The sequence below is a fragment of the Mercenaria mercenaria genome, chromosome 17 (assembly GCF_021730395.1).
Source record: "Mercenaria mercenaria strain notata chromosome 17, MADL_Memer_1, whole genome shotgun sequence".
Lineage (NCBI taxonomy): Eukaryota > Metazoa > Mollusca > Bivalvia > Venerida > Veneridae > Mercenaria > Mercenaria mercenaria.
In genome coordinates, this window is record NC_069377.1 from 38,541,305 (window position 1) to 38,554,645 (window position 13,341).

The following is a 13,341-nucleotide window of genomic DNA, read 5'->3' on the forward strand; positions in this document are numbered from 1 at the left end:
TAGCACTTCATTTTGAAACTGGTGTGAAAATATGTGAAAAAATGTAAGAAATCATCATATTAAAGGGAAGTAGTTCTGAAGAAAAAACGCCTATAAATTTGAACTGGGTCCATAATTTTGACACATGAGCTTACATTAAAATATTTTACAGACTGGACAGGAAAAGATCAATGTTGACTTTTGACCTTCAAGTGTGACCTTGACCTTTGTGCTAGGGGTCTGGGTTGTGAATGACATGTCACTTTATTATAGGGTACATTTGTGCAATGTAATATTAAAATCCCTTTAAGAATTGTTGAGTTACAGATGAAAAAAGTCCTGTTGGCCTTTGATCCCAAAGTGTGACCTTGACCTATGAGCCAAGGGTCAGGGTTTTGCGCATCCGGGGGAATATTTGTGCAAATTAATATTTACATCCTGTATTGCATGACAAAGCTATGGACCAGACAGGAAAAACACCCTACTGACTTTTGATCTCTGTGACCTTGACCTTTGAGCTAGGGTTCTGGTTGTTGCGCAATGACACGTCTGATTATGGGGAACATTTATGCCAAGTAATATTGTTATCACTAAAAGAATGACAGAGTTCTGGACTGGACACGAAACATACCCCATTCATGCCATGTTAACTTTGACTGCCAAGTGTGACCTTGACCTTTAAGCTAGAGGTCTGGAAGTTGTGCACGACACATTGTCTTATTATGGGGTATATTTGTGCAAATCATTATTATTCCTTTATGGATTGTTGAGTTATAGACTGACAGGCAAAAAGCCCTGTTGACCTTTGACCTCCAAATGTGAGCTTGACCTTTGAGCTAAGGGTCTGGCATGTCACATCGACTCATCATGGGGAACATTTTCACCAGGTAATGTAAAAATCCTTTGATGAATAACAGTTATGGACTGGACACAAAATTGCAGACAGATAGATGGACAGACGAAAAAGCGCAATCCTATAGTCCCCGAAACGGAGCAACCAGTAGAGGACTAATTAAAAAGTTTACTGGTACCTGTGAATTAGAAACAGTTTTGCTCATTTACATGGTGAAAAGATTAATTCTGACTTACAAATCAAACCTTCAAAATTTACAAAAACTAATATTAGAAATCAGATTTTCTCCCTCGAAATGTTCATATGAAATTTCAAGCGATAAACTTTCAAGAAAGAAAATTAAGACCACTTGTATGTGTATTTGATCTTCCATATATCAAAGAACTAATAAATATGGAAATTCCAAATGAGCAGACCTGGAAATTTATCATGTTTTTAAGTTTGCTATATCCAGTTTTATCAGCTAAAATAACTCGAATTTAAATCTGGCAGCCATAAGCATCACCTTGATAACCTCTTGCCCACTGAATAGGGAATAAATGAGATTTTTGCTCTATGTTTAAGACACTTTTCTATACACATATTATACATTTGTTGTTTAAATTTGTTCTTTGCCATTAAATAGAATTCAAAATAAATTGTAAGCTACTGATGGTTGGCCATCACTGTAGACCCCTTACTTTAGTTTAAACAAGCTTCTTTCTTCCTTCAACACCCGACACACTACCCTGGTACCCAAAAAAACCCATCGGAACAAAAGCAAACCTTTGTAGCATCAAGTTCTGACTTGAGTCCGGCCTGTGATGATGTAAGTTGTGCCACAGAAGTCTTCAACCCTGCCACTTCCTGCTGAAGGCCTGTTATCTCCCCTTCCAGGGCCTCTTTCTGTCTCCGAAGGGATGCCTTGGTAAATTCAAAGTTCTCTGTGTCGCGTTCAAACTGTCTTTTAACATCATACAGCTCATCTTCTGTGCCCCTATAAAAACAAAATATAAGAATAATTGCACCAGGCAAATATCTAATTACCCAACCTAGACACTTGCCTAAAATATGTGCCAGCCAAAAGTCTACTTACTCAACCTAGACACTTGCCTAAATACATAACCAAGCAGAAAGTATGATAACAAAAAAAACAAAAATTTGAAAACAAATATAAGTAAATTTGCTTGAAATTAAACTTATGAAAGTGATATTGATATGGTTTCTCAAAAAAGTATTTTTTTTCTGACTGCACAAGGTTTTATACAGAACTTGCAATCACAGTGCTACCAGGACAATCATTACTCTAATCAAATTGTACTATTAGGTCAAAACAAAAACAGCTTTAAACCTTGTCAAATGCATTTAGTTTAGTAAGAAAAACAACTCTGTATGACATGTTTGAGAATTTCCAGACAGATTTTAAGTCCCTGACCAAGCTTATGGAGTTTGGAGTTTTACAATGTTCTTTTCCTTACTAATAACAATTGAGCAGCATAATAAATTCATATTATTTTTTTAAAGGTACAGTAATTTTGGCTTATTCTGCATGTCATGTAATTCTGAATACCTTCTTTGCATATTCCTGCACACAAAATAAATGGCTGGTAATTTTAAATCAAACATTTTATAGTCACTGTTCAGTATGTAAACCATTCAATCCTGGACAGACAGTAAATTCATTCAGCATTTAGTCAATAATTAAACAAGAGCTGTCAGTTGACAGCGCGCTCGACTATTCTCAGTGCTTGATAGTATAATATATGCTATGAGTAAAACTTTAACATTACAATAATCATATTCTAAGTAGAAAAGGGGCCATAATTCAGTCAAAATGCTTGATTGAGTTGTCTGCTCCTGTTTACAGACTGGGGTCATGATGGTAAACAAGTATGCAAAATATGAAAGCAATATCTCAATGGACTTTGAAAATATTTGGGATGGTACGCAAACTTTATCATTACAATAAGCATATTCTAAGTCGAAAAGGGGCCATAATTCAGTCAAAATGCTTAACAGAGTTGTCTGTTCCTGTTTACAGACTGGGGTCATGATGGTTAACAAGTATGCAAAATATGAAAGCAATATCTCAACGGACTTTGAGAATATTTGGGGTGGTACACAAACTTAAACATTTGTATGACGCTCACACTAACGCCGGGGCGAGAAGGATAGCTCCCCTATTCTTCGAATAGTCAACCTAAAAATTGTAATGCAACCAAGTTTTTGTGCGGGTAGGTAGGTAGGGATTTTTTTTTACATATAATCATAGATACAAAAAAATTCTCATCTGACTTGCCAGAAACAAAAGTTGGGTTGGAGCTGTTTTCAATGGTAGGTCGTGCTACCACAAACAAATGTTTTTTAATGATAGCCCCTTCGTTTGCAAAGCCTTGCTTTCAGAATTTTGCAAGTTCTGTCAAAGCTGACCAAACTGGAAAATCAATTACAATAAGATAAGAATTAGCTTTATTAAAGCTATGCATATCATCAATAGATAAACAAGAAATTAAAATATTAATGCCTGATTCAGCATATGATAAATTTCATCAATGTTTACATGCATTTCCCCTCAAAATTCAACATGTAGAGACTTACCCTAAACCCTCTTTTACACAAGGGAAACAATCTGTTTATAAAGTGAAATTGTTGAGTGAACACCATTTGTCAATCCTAATCCTGTCTATGTTATATCAATGCAAAGTACGCTACCTACGCCACCTGCTATGCATGATAACACAGCACTGCATCAAACAGCCCTGAAATTCTGTTCTTTGAATTTCTCATATTTCTAGATACTTTCCTCATACTTTGACGCATGTATTATATGAGTAGCAGAGATTGTTCTCTTTCCAGCAATAGTTTTCTCAGTATGGTTTATCTTGCGAAATTAGGTGGGTTTTAACATTTACGAAAAAAAAAATTGTCTGTTGATAAAATTCACCACAAAAAAATGTCACTTTCCCTATGGCATTAAAAGATTTGATCTTAACATAATTTTTTAACAAAGTGCTGAACGTTGCAGTAATTATGCATGATTTTTCATGCCTAGAGGTAAAACATACATGGTTTGCAGGAGATATTATGGACGTAGTCACCTACGCCTACAATAAAGTTTAAGCAGAGTTTTCTCCATTTTTTCCGAATATTTTACCCAGGATTTTTTTTTTCAGCTCAAATATCTTTTTTTCGGAAGATGACATTTTAAATATTTATCAGACTGTAAAGTTTGATACAGTTAGCTACACACAAAACCTATAGTGCTTACTTTTTTTAAATATTTTTAGTTCCACTGCCTACAACATGGCCCCCAACATTGTGACTAAGTACTGCATGTTCGAGAACTTTCATATCTCGATTTTCATTTAATTAGGGACTGGGTAATAATTTTTCACAGTGATGTTTTTATAAAGTTTTGTTATGTATCTTCAAATGAAAGTAGGACAGGATGGAAGGTGATAAATTTGTTACTCTTTTTGAAAAGTCAAATACTGTCAATACTTCAGTTTCGAAATGCTACAAGTGGTCCCTAATAATGGATAAATTAATATCATTTAAGGCAATAATGAAATATATCTAAAATCAATCCTGAAACTCACTGCTTTCATAATTTGTCGCATCAAAATAACCTGAATGTGAAATATCAAACAGACAACACCTAATGCGCAGTATTAGCAGAAAAATCATGTGTGACGTAAGCAAAGATATTACATTAGGATCCTGAAACTGACCTATTTCCACATGACAAACATACTCATGATTTCCTCTACCTGAGCTCTGTCTATAAAGCTTTTTCACAAGCTTTTTTCTACAGACTTCCCTATATTCAAGCCACCAGAATACCATTTATTTTATACTAGCGGAAAAAAGAAACTGTGCATGGGTATAATATGCGATAACTTAGGAGGTATATAAGATATCGCAAAAAAATTTCAACAGGGTTTTATCTGACCTTTATTTAATACCAGCTCAGCTGATATGGTTACTGCATCAGCAAATGACCGGGTGGGATACACAGCTTACCTGTGTAACGTTTCATGCTTTAAATTATAAAATTGAGTGATACATGAACATTTTACACATGCACAGTTTCTTTTTTCCGCTAGTATATTTACTACCTAAGCTTTTTCTGCAGTTGTTCTATCTCCCTTGATGCATGTGTGTAATTCTCTTCCTTCTGTGCAACAGTTCCCGACAGTTGGTCATTGTGGTTTTCTAACAAGGCAATTCTTTCTGTACACTTTTGCATCTGTTAAAATATATACATTCGCTGTGAAATCTTTTAAATTTGCTGGCAGCAAATTTGCTGTTTTTGACTATTTTGTAAGAACATGAATTCTTTTATTTCACTTTTAAGAAAACAATTAATGTGAAATTTATTTTTCTAATTGGAGTCATAGTCTATTAAGTGGTTTTGATGATGGATGGGTTATATAAATTGGGAATTCAGCAGGATGAAAATTATTCATATATTGTGAGTAAGTGTTCTACATAATTATGCTTCCCATATATTCCTTTTGCATTAAATATAGCCAATGATGGACAAACTACCATACAACACGCACTTAACATGCTTAATTAAACAGTGTTTTTCTGAAAATTTGTAATCGGATTAAACTTTTTTTTTGTAATGTTGGTCATAAAGGCTACTTTTAAGCTTCCAACGGTGGTAGATGACCTAAGGTACTTTAAACATGTGCAAGCACTGGGAAAAACCACCAACCTTCGGCAAGCCAGCTTAATGGCTTCCTTACATAACAACACAAGCAAGGCTCGAATCCACGCAGGTGAGGGGCAAGTGATTAGGAGTAAGCCACCTTAATTACTCAGCCGAGAAGCTCAGTATGAGATAAAACTAACACAACACACTTCAGATAAAAACTTTTTACAGACCTGACTGAGAAATTCATTTTTCTCTTGTGACTGTTTTTTCCATTGTTCTTCCATATCCTGAAGGCGACCCTTCAAGTCCCATGCTGGTCTCTTAGCTTTCCCTCCACCTCCACCTAAATAAACACAATAGATATAATTTTTCTTAAACAAAACTGTCCAAAAACAAATTTCTTAGATATTCAAAATGCTCTTGCATTTAATTATATCCAAAAAGAGAATGATCAATAATCTTGAACAGGCATTTGTCTGGCACATTTCTATTCATTTTCAAATCTTGTAGTTAGGGATGGGAACGAATACTGAAATCAATATTCGAATATTCGGTTTGCCATATTCGAATATATTCGGTTAGTTTTAATGGAAGCTTTAAATTCTTATTAAGTGATTGGCATATACACAACGTATTCATTTGTTTAAAGCGTGAATCATCGTAAAAGGCCAAAAAAATGTTTATTTCGGGTAACCCGATCCTACATAGCGAAACCCGCCGATCCTAGCATTTTATTTCACGATTCTGTCAGTATAATCATGAACATATTTAACTAATTCAGTGTTTTAGCTTCAAAATGATACAAAAAATCAAAACGATTATAATTTAGACCGTCGCAATTTTATCTAAAAATAGCAGGTCGTCCCATTTAAACACGTGACGCGCTGTTGTTTTACCGCCGCCATTTTGAAAAATTTCAATCGGCGTGTAAAAGTCGTCGTGTAAAATGCAAGTAAGGCAGACTTAAACCTCCTTCAACATGAACTTGTGCATCAGTCATACGTTTTTCTTGATTTTAATATTAACTACTTCAAAACTTAATTCGAATACGGCCGATTGCGGATGAAAACCGATTCTGCGGATGATCTGAAACGTCGTACAAAATATTGTGAAAAGATCAACAATATCTACAAGTTTGGTATTGTTTTCGAAAAAAAAATCTACAACTTGTTACATAAAACAGGCGCCAATAAAAATGAACAAAAGATAAAAAGATATCACATTTACGCCTAATACAATCTGTTAATCCGTAGTGATGACCCCAGATAATTATGCATTGCAATTTTCTTGTTAATTGGACATCTTTTGACATGCATCTGACACATTGACGCCTGTTGCAAACTGTTAATAAGTAACGATGGCCGCTATCAATTATGCATTGCTATTTTCTTGTTAATAATTGGACATCTTTTGATACGTGATAAACTAACATGACATGGTTTTATTCTGTATGTCTGGTTCATATTGCCCAAAATCAATGAAACTTATTTTGAAAAAAAAATAATATACAATAATTTACGAATATTCGAATTTGATTTTCATATTCGAATATTCGACCGATTTTCGAATATTCGAACATTCGTTCCCATCCCTACTTGTAGTACATTACAAGCATGTATTTTAAAGATGTCAAATATTAATATACCAATTCTTCAAAAGGAGTTGGTAGGAATGGATAATACATCTAGGAAGACACTAGATGTGTATCCACAGGATACTGGTGCCCACACTTCCTTTCACTGTGTACATGGTTTCATGACTCTTGGGTGAAATATTTTTAAGATAATTATATGCAACACAAACTTTTAAGCACTTTAATTATGACTCAAGGACCATAACTCTCGTCTAACTGAGTGAAATCCAAAAATGAACACAAGCTGCACAACTTCACATGCTATAAAACAATCCTCTAATGTTTCGTGACTCTAGTTTAAACACATTTTGAGATACATGGGACACAAACTGTTATGCCCTTAATGCATATTTTTGACTGGTCTTTCTGAGTGAAACCTGAAAGAAAATTCAAGTGCACAAATTCACATGTTGAATAATATTCCTACATTGTTTCATGACTCTAGGTGAAATATTTTTTAAGAAATATGCTGAACAAACTTAAGCACAGTCACTTAAAGTGTATTTTTCTATAAGTCTAGGACCATTATAAACTCTGGCCTGGCTGAGTGAAATCCCACACAGAACACCAGCTGCATAACTTTGCATGCTATATAACAATCCCCTGATATGACTCTAAGTCAAATACTTTCTGAGATAAATGCAACACAAACTGTATGCCCTTTATTGATATTATTTACTTAATCAAGGGCTTAACTCTGGTCTGACAGAAAGAAATCCCAAACAAAACCTCAAGTGCACAACTTCACATTGCAATTTTGTTTCACATGCTGAATAACAATCTTGTGAAGTTAAATGACTCTTGGTCAAATACTTTTTGAGATAATTATGCACAACACAAAATTGGACGGACAAGGGCAAGTGCCCCAACAATCAAAATTTTAGAGGGCAAACAAATCTGAAAGCACTGACAGTCTTATGAATTACTGAATACTTTCTTTGAGTAGGCTTACTTACTAAACATTAAATTTTACTCTTCGAGTCATTTGTAGACCATACTTTTGCAGTAATCCAGGTCAGAGTTTTCTTTGCCAAAACAACTGATCTGACTGTTTTGGTTAAAGTCCAACCAACTCGTACGTGGTCATATGACAGCTTTCTAGCTTTTGGTTGTAGGAGGGGTGCCCCTCTAATCTCTTTTTCAAGAAGGACCAGACATTTCACAACCTAGATGGGTGACTCCCTCTCACATCTATCCCGCTCACGGCTCAAACCAACATGTTAGAAAGCTATAGATATACATCCAGCCAGTTCAAATTGTACCTCTCCTACTATGTTTTCTCATGATACTAGCGAATATACTGACTGGCATAAGGTTGATATAGTTTACGATTTTGAGACTGCATGACAGTTTTTTTTCAGTAACAAGATAGATGACACAATGTCATGTATCTTCTAACTTAAAATTGTATATGTCGCAAAACATTTATCTTTACGCTGGTCTTAAAAAGGCTAGACTGTCACCATCGCTAGTATTCATCTAAGTTTCAAGTCTGAAATTTTGCTATAACAAAGTTCTGGCAAACTGAGAGGTTAATTCATGAGTTTTAAAAGGTTTTTCAGCACAATAAAAGGTTTTAAATTTTTTTTACAAAATTAAAGGTTTATGAAGGTTTTAAACTGGAAATGTGCACTTAAATACCAACCAGTGCTAGGCCCAGCTGTCTGCCCACTTGGTGGTCTGCCATTACTTGATCTTGTTGGTACTGCTACCGGCCGACTCTGGCTTACTGTAATAAAATATTGTTCTGTGATTACTTAAACAACAAAACATACACCTTATGTAGAACTAAATGGTCAGGTATTATATGGATGCCAAAACATGTGTGCATTATTCAGGTACACCAGGCACATCATCTTGCTTCTTAAGTAAAGAATAATGTTCCGTAAGAGGCCAGTATACTGATAGTGTAATAATGTGTCATATCAAAATGGCAAGACAATGACACAGACTGAAAAAGAATTTATTTCCTGTACAGTACAGGTTTTTTTCCTTGTTAACAGGCCCCTTCCCCTCTGAAAATTTCTTTTAAATCACACAGTTTTCCCCAAAACTTGACTTTACATCTGGTTTTTTATTTCCCTTTGCCCAAATACCAAGCTCTTTTTTCCCCAAACCACAGGCCGAGGCCACTTCCCCTCCCCCGCCCCCCCTGCAGTACAATATATGAATTCTGTTTCAACAAACTCCTGTACGCAATATGACTTTACACATCTGTGCTTGCATAAAAGAAGTCTCATGACTTTAGTGAATGTTTACAGCAATCTGCAAATATAGGTTTAAAAAAATTGGGGCGCTAATTGCATTGATGTGATTGGTGCATTGTTCACCTGTTACAATATCTTCATGAGCCTCATCATCATCAACAACACACCTCTGTCCATACCGTACTTTACGCACCTCAGAAGGTGCTTGAGGTAAGTTCCGTCGCGACTGAAATGAATCTTCCTTAGTATCGTTTTTAAGAGTTGGTACAGCAGCACTTTCATGAACTCTACCAGAATTTGATATTTTTCTTTCTTGATTGTTTCTGCAATTATCAGCAACACTGCTAAAAATTTGTCTCCGCAATTTTGAGGCTTTTGTCTCATACACTTTTGGAGAATTTAAAATCACAGTTGTTTTTTTGTTATTTCTATTCAGGTTATCATCATTTGAACAGTTATTTCTTTCAACTTCCAAACCTGATTTAGACATCTTTAATGACTGTCTCGGCCTTGGAGAAGGTGTGATGGCATTATGTACTGATGCAACAGAATTTCTGTTAGGTGAAACAGAACTATTCCTTGAAGACACGGAGCCTCTGCTACCAGATCTCGAGAAAGTTCTTGATGTAACACCGATATTTGATGATACAGAAACACATCGCGATCTTGGTGAATGCCAGTTGTTTGACTTTAACTTCTCACAACATCCCTCTACATACTTATGATGCTGAAACTTTGGAATACCACTGCCCCTTGGTGTGACAGCCTTCACTAACTTTATTGTCCCTTTTTCACCTCTCTCGTCTTTCAACAAATCATCTGAAAAGTCATTGTGAACAACTTCAGTAACAGTCTGATTACCTAATAATCTAGTTTTATTCTCTGCTGTCCCATTCACCTTTGTTCTAAAACTCTCGTTGTACACTGAAGAACCATTTTCACCTTTCTGCATTTCATGTTGGGCATACTCTGGTTCAGAGTCTTCTAAATCATGTTGAGATCTATACAAACCAGACTCTGTACAAGTGCTATCTGCCATATCATTTGACTTATGCCTATTGCCCCTGTCTGTGTATATTTGCCTCTTTTCTTTACTAGTATCGAGCTTTTCATTTTCATGATCAGCATAAACTCTTTTCAAACATCCAGCGTATGCCTGCTTTGAACAGCTTTCATTCCTTCCAACAATACGCTTTCCAAATCTGCCATTTCCAACAAACTTTTTACCATCAGCATCAGTAAACTCAGTTTTAGTGGTCTCATTCTTTTCTCTAAGCTCCTGTTTACCTTTCTTTTCTGCTTTGCTCTTAGACTTTTTCAGTGGAGCTGGTGTCAAAGCAATCTTTCCTGATGTCAGTCTGGTTGGCCTAGGAATCATACATTTGACACCTTTACTATACCATTCACCTTCCACCGTCTTCATAGCATCTTCTTGGAAACCATTTCCTGTGACAAACTCATTCAAACTGACCCCTTCACAGCAATTGTGGCAGCTACATGTGCTATTTATAACACCTTTACTACAAGACACTACTGTAAGTGTAACAGAAGTGTTCTCTTTGTTTTTGTTACACTCATGAAGTGGACTTGTTCCAAAATTCTGACTTTCCTCATCAAGTTTGGACTCTTCAGTGTCATTCAGCTGAACCTTATCAATAAGTCTGTCTTCTGAATATTCCAATATATCACTGACATTGTTGACAGCATTAAAACCATGCAAGACTATGTCACTGTCATTAGCTGAAGAATGAACTAGTTCTTGAACGTCACCAATTTCACTTGATGTTTCTACAGAATCACAAGCAATGAATATACAAGGTTCTACAGTGTTGTTCCATCCTTTACGAGCACTTCTCTCAATAAACACAGGAATCCTTGACATTTTCTTGAGCTATTCAAACACAACTTTTAACCTTACTTTTTAACTTAATAATACTTTTCTACATTTCCTTATTTTTATTTTTTTTTTTTGGTCAATACTGATAATTCAAAGATTTCCACAAATTTGCTTGAACATGAACTTATAATATTTTTTTTAGCTCTTCAGTATCACTGAAATCTATTGTTATGGTGTCTAACTTGGTAAAACAAATACATTTATTTTTGCTTATATAAATGTTTTTTGATGACAAGTTCATGCCTGAATTTTCATTTATAATCATAAACAAAATCTTAAACACACTTTTACTTAAAACAAAACAATAACAATTAGACTTGTAATTTGATACAACCTTCCTTGTATTAGACGAGTCCACTATATCAACAAATCTGCAGATAAATGATAAGTGATAGACAATAGAGGGAACACAATTAATATGTGTTATTTCTTTTTCTCAAAAGGCAAGAAGATTAACAGAGATTAAAAGTTCACTGTCATTCAATTTTTGTAACTGTTAGTTACTATTCTAATCTTTTTGAGAAATTTACCCGTTCTGAAAACAATACAGAAATACGAAACCAGTGCTATAGCCCAGACAAAGTTAAAAACAAGAAAATTAGCAGTACTGATATATATTCTCCATATTGTCCTTTGTTCTAAAAGCTATTATCTTGCATGTAGCTTAAGAAATATACCAATTAGGAATTAATTCTGCAGGAGCATGTGATTTTTAAAAATTCTCCCACGATGTAAAGCTGCCAGGTAAATCATGATACTGGTGAACTATGTCATCAACTAATTTGTGATCTGGAACAGTTATAATTAAGTTTTTGGCCATTTTATAATGCAAACAAGCTTTAAACTGATGAAGCCAGCAACCAGGCACAGCCATCTTTGATATAACTGCCAACCAATCAGTATTTCTGCAAAAAGATGCGAAAGGTTTAAAATGAAGCGGAAATATTTTTCAAGAATCAAACATGTCAAAAAGTAGAAAATTCATCCCCGATAAAAAGTTTAAGGTAGGGGGTAAAAAAAAAAGAGGGTAGGTAGGGAGACCAGAAACGGACCTATTTTTTTTTTTTTGCCTTATGATTTATGTCAACTTAAAAAAAAGTTATGTATCTAATGTCACATTTTTGATGGAAAATTTGACATAATTTTATGACACTAGCAAATTTTATATCAGCCACTTTCCTTTTAATTTAGAAATGTTATAGTGTTGTCTTTTACTATACATTTTGCTGTTCTTCTGTAAATGATTTATAGAAAACACATAGTAATTTTCTTAATATATCAGAAGGCTAGCAGGAATTGTGTTATTATTGTGTAACTTACTATTTACTCATGTAACTTTTTTTTGGAACTAATGTCATTTTTTGACAGAACAGGTTGTAACTAATGTAACATATTGATGGAAACTATTGTAACTAATGTCACAACTTGATGGAACATACTGTTACCAATATTGTAATTTGATAGACCAACCTTAAAAATGTGAACATTCATTTTCAAGTTTTACCCAACCCAAAATTTTTCTTGTGGGTAAATAGGTAATTTTGGGGTTCACCCCCTACCGTCAAGGGGTACTGGATATCTGGCACTTTCTTACAATGTGTGTATAGTCAAAAAACAAAAAGCGCATGCCTCCCCCAATGCACAATCATATTGGCAAGAAGTCAATAGGGGACAGGACGCCTCAGCCAAGGTATTTTGCAACCTGGTGTTGCACAAATCAGTAAAAATCAACTTTCTTAAACTCCACTATCAATATATTTGGGTAAGATTGGCTTTGGTCCATATATTTCTGAATGGGCATCTTTATATTAACACTGGTTGAAAAGTTACAGCCTCAAGAAGATATACCACTGTGGGGGCCTACGGACTCTACATACCAGAGCATAACTATACTGTGACAGCATGAATGTTCAGTCTTAGTAATTTGTTCACATGAAAGCCAGCATTGATAATGCTTTTCCCCATCTAATTGCAAAAAAAACAGTTAAATTGAAAGTTTTTTGATGAATTTGTTGGATGACTACAAGGACAGTAAAAGCCAGCAAAATGCCTGCACATGGCAAATAGTAAAACAAAGTAAAAAGCAACTACATCACTTAAATCTACAGTCTGGGTATAACTCAAGGGTGA

General features: G+C 34.9%; 1 protein-coding gene across 2 annotated transcripts in view; it reads right to left on the bottom strand.

Moving 5' to 3' along the window:
* Nucleotides 1-13,341, bottom strand: part of LOC123536306 (carboxy-terminal kinesin 2-like) — a 101,662-nt gene that overhangs the window by 72,113 nt on the left and 16,208 nt on the right. The window contains exons 1-5 of one of the 2 annotated variants that reach the window (XM_045319377.2): nucleotides 9,438-12,850; nucleotides 8,753-8,836; nucleotides 5,705-5,817; nucleotides 4,930-5,060; nucleotides 1,598-1,808 (exon numbers count right to left, since the gene is read on the bottom strand). In XM_045319377.2, coding sequence (XP_045175312.2) covers nucleotides 1,598-1,808; nucleotides 4,930-5,060; nucleotides 5,705-5,817; nucleotides 8,753-8,836; nucleotides 9,438-11,196 — 2,298 coding nt within the window. In that variant the 5' untranslated portion in view covers nucleotides 11,197-12,850. Of the gene's footprint in view, nucleotides 1-1,597; nucleotides 1,809-4,929; nucleotides 5,061-5,704; nucleotides 5,818-8,752; nucleotides 8,837-9,437; nucleotides 12,851-13,341 lie in introns of those variants that run through there. The other variant, XM_045319378.2, reaches the window with a different exon arrangement.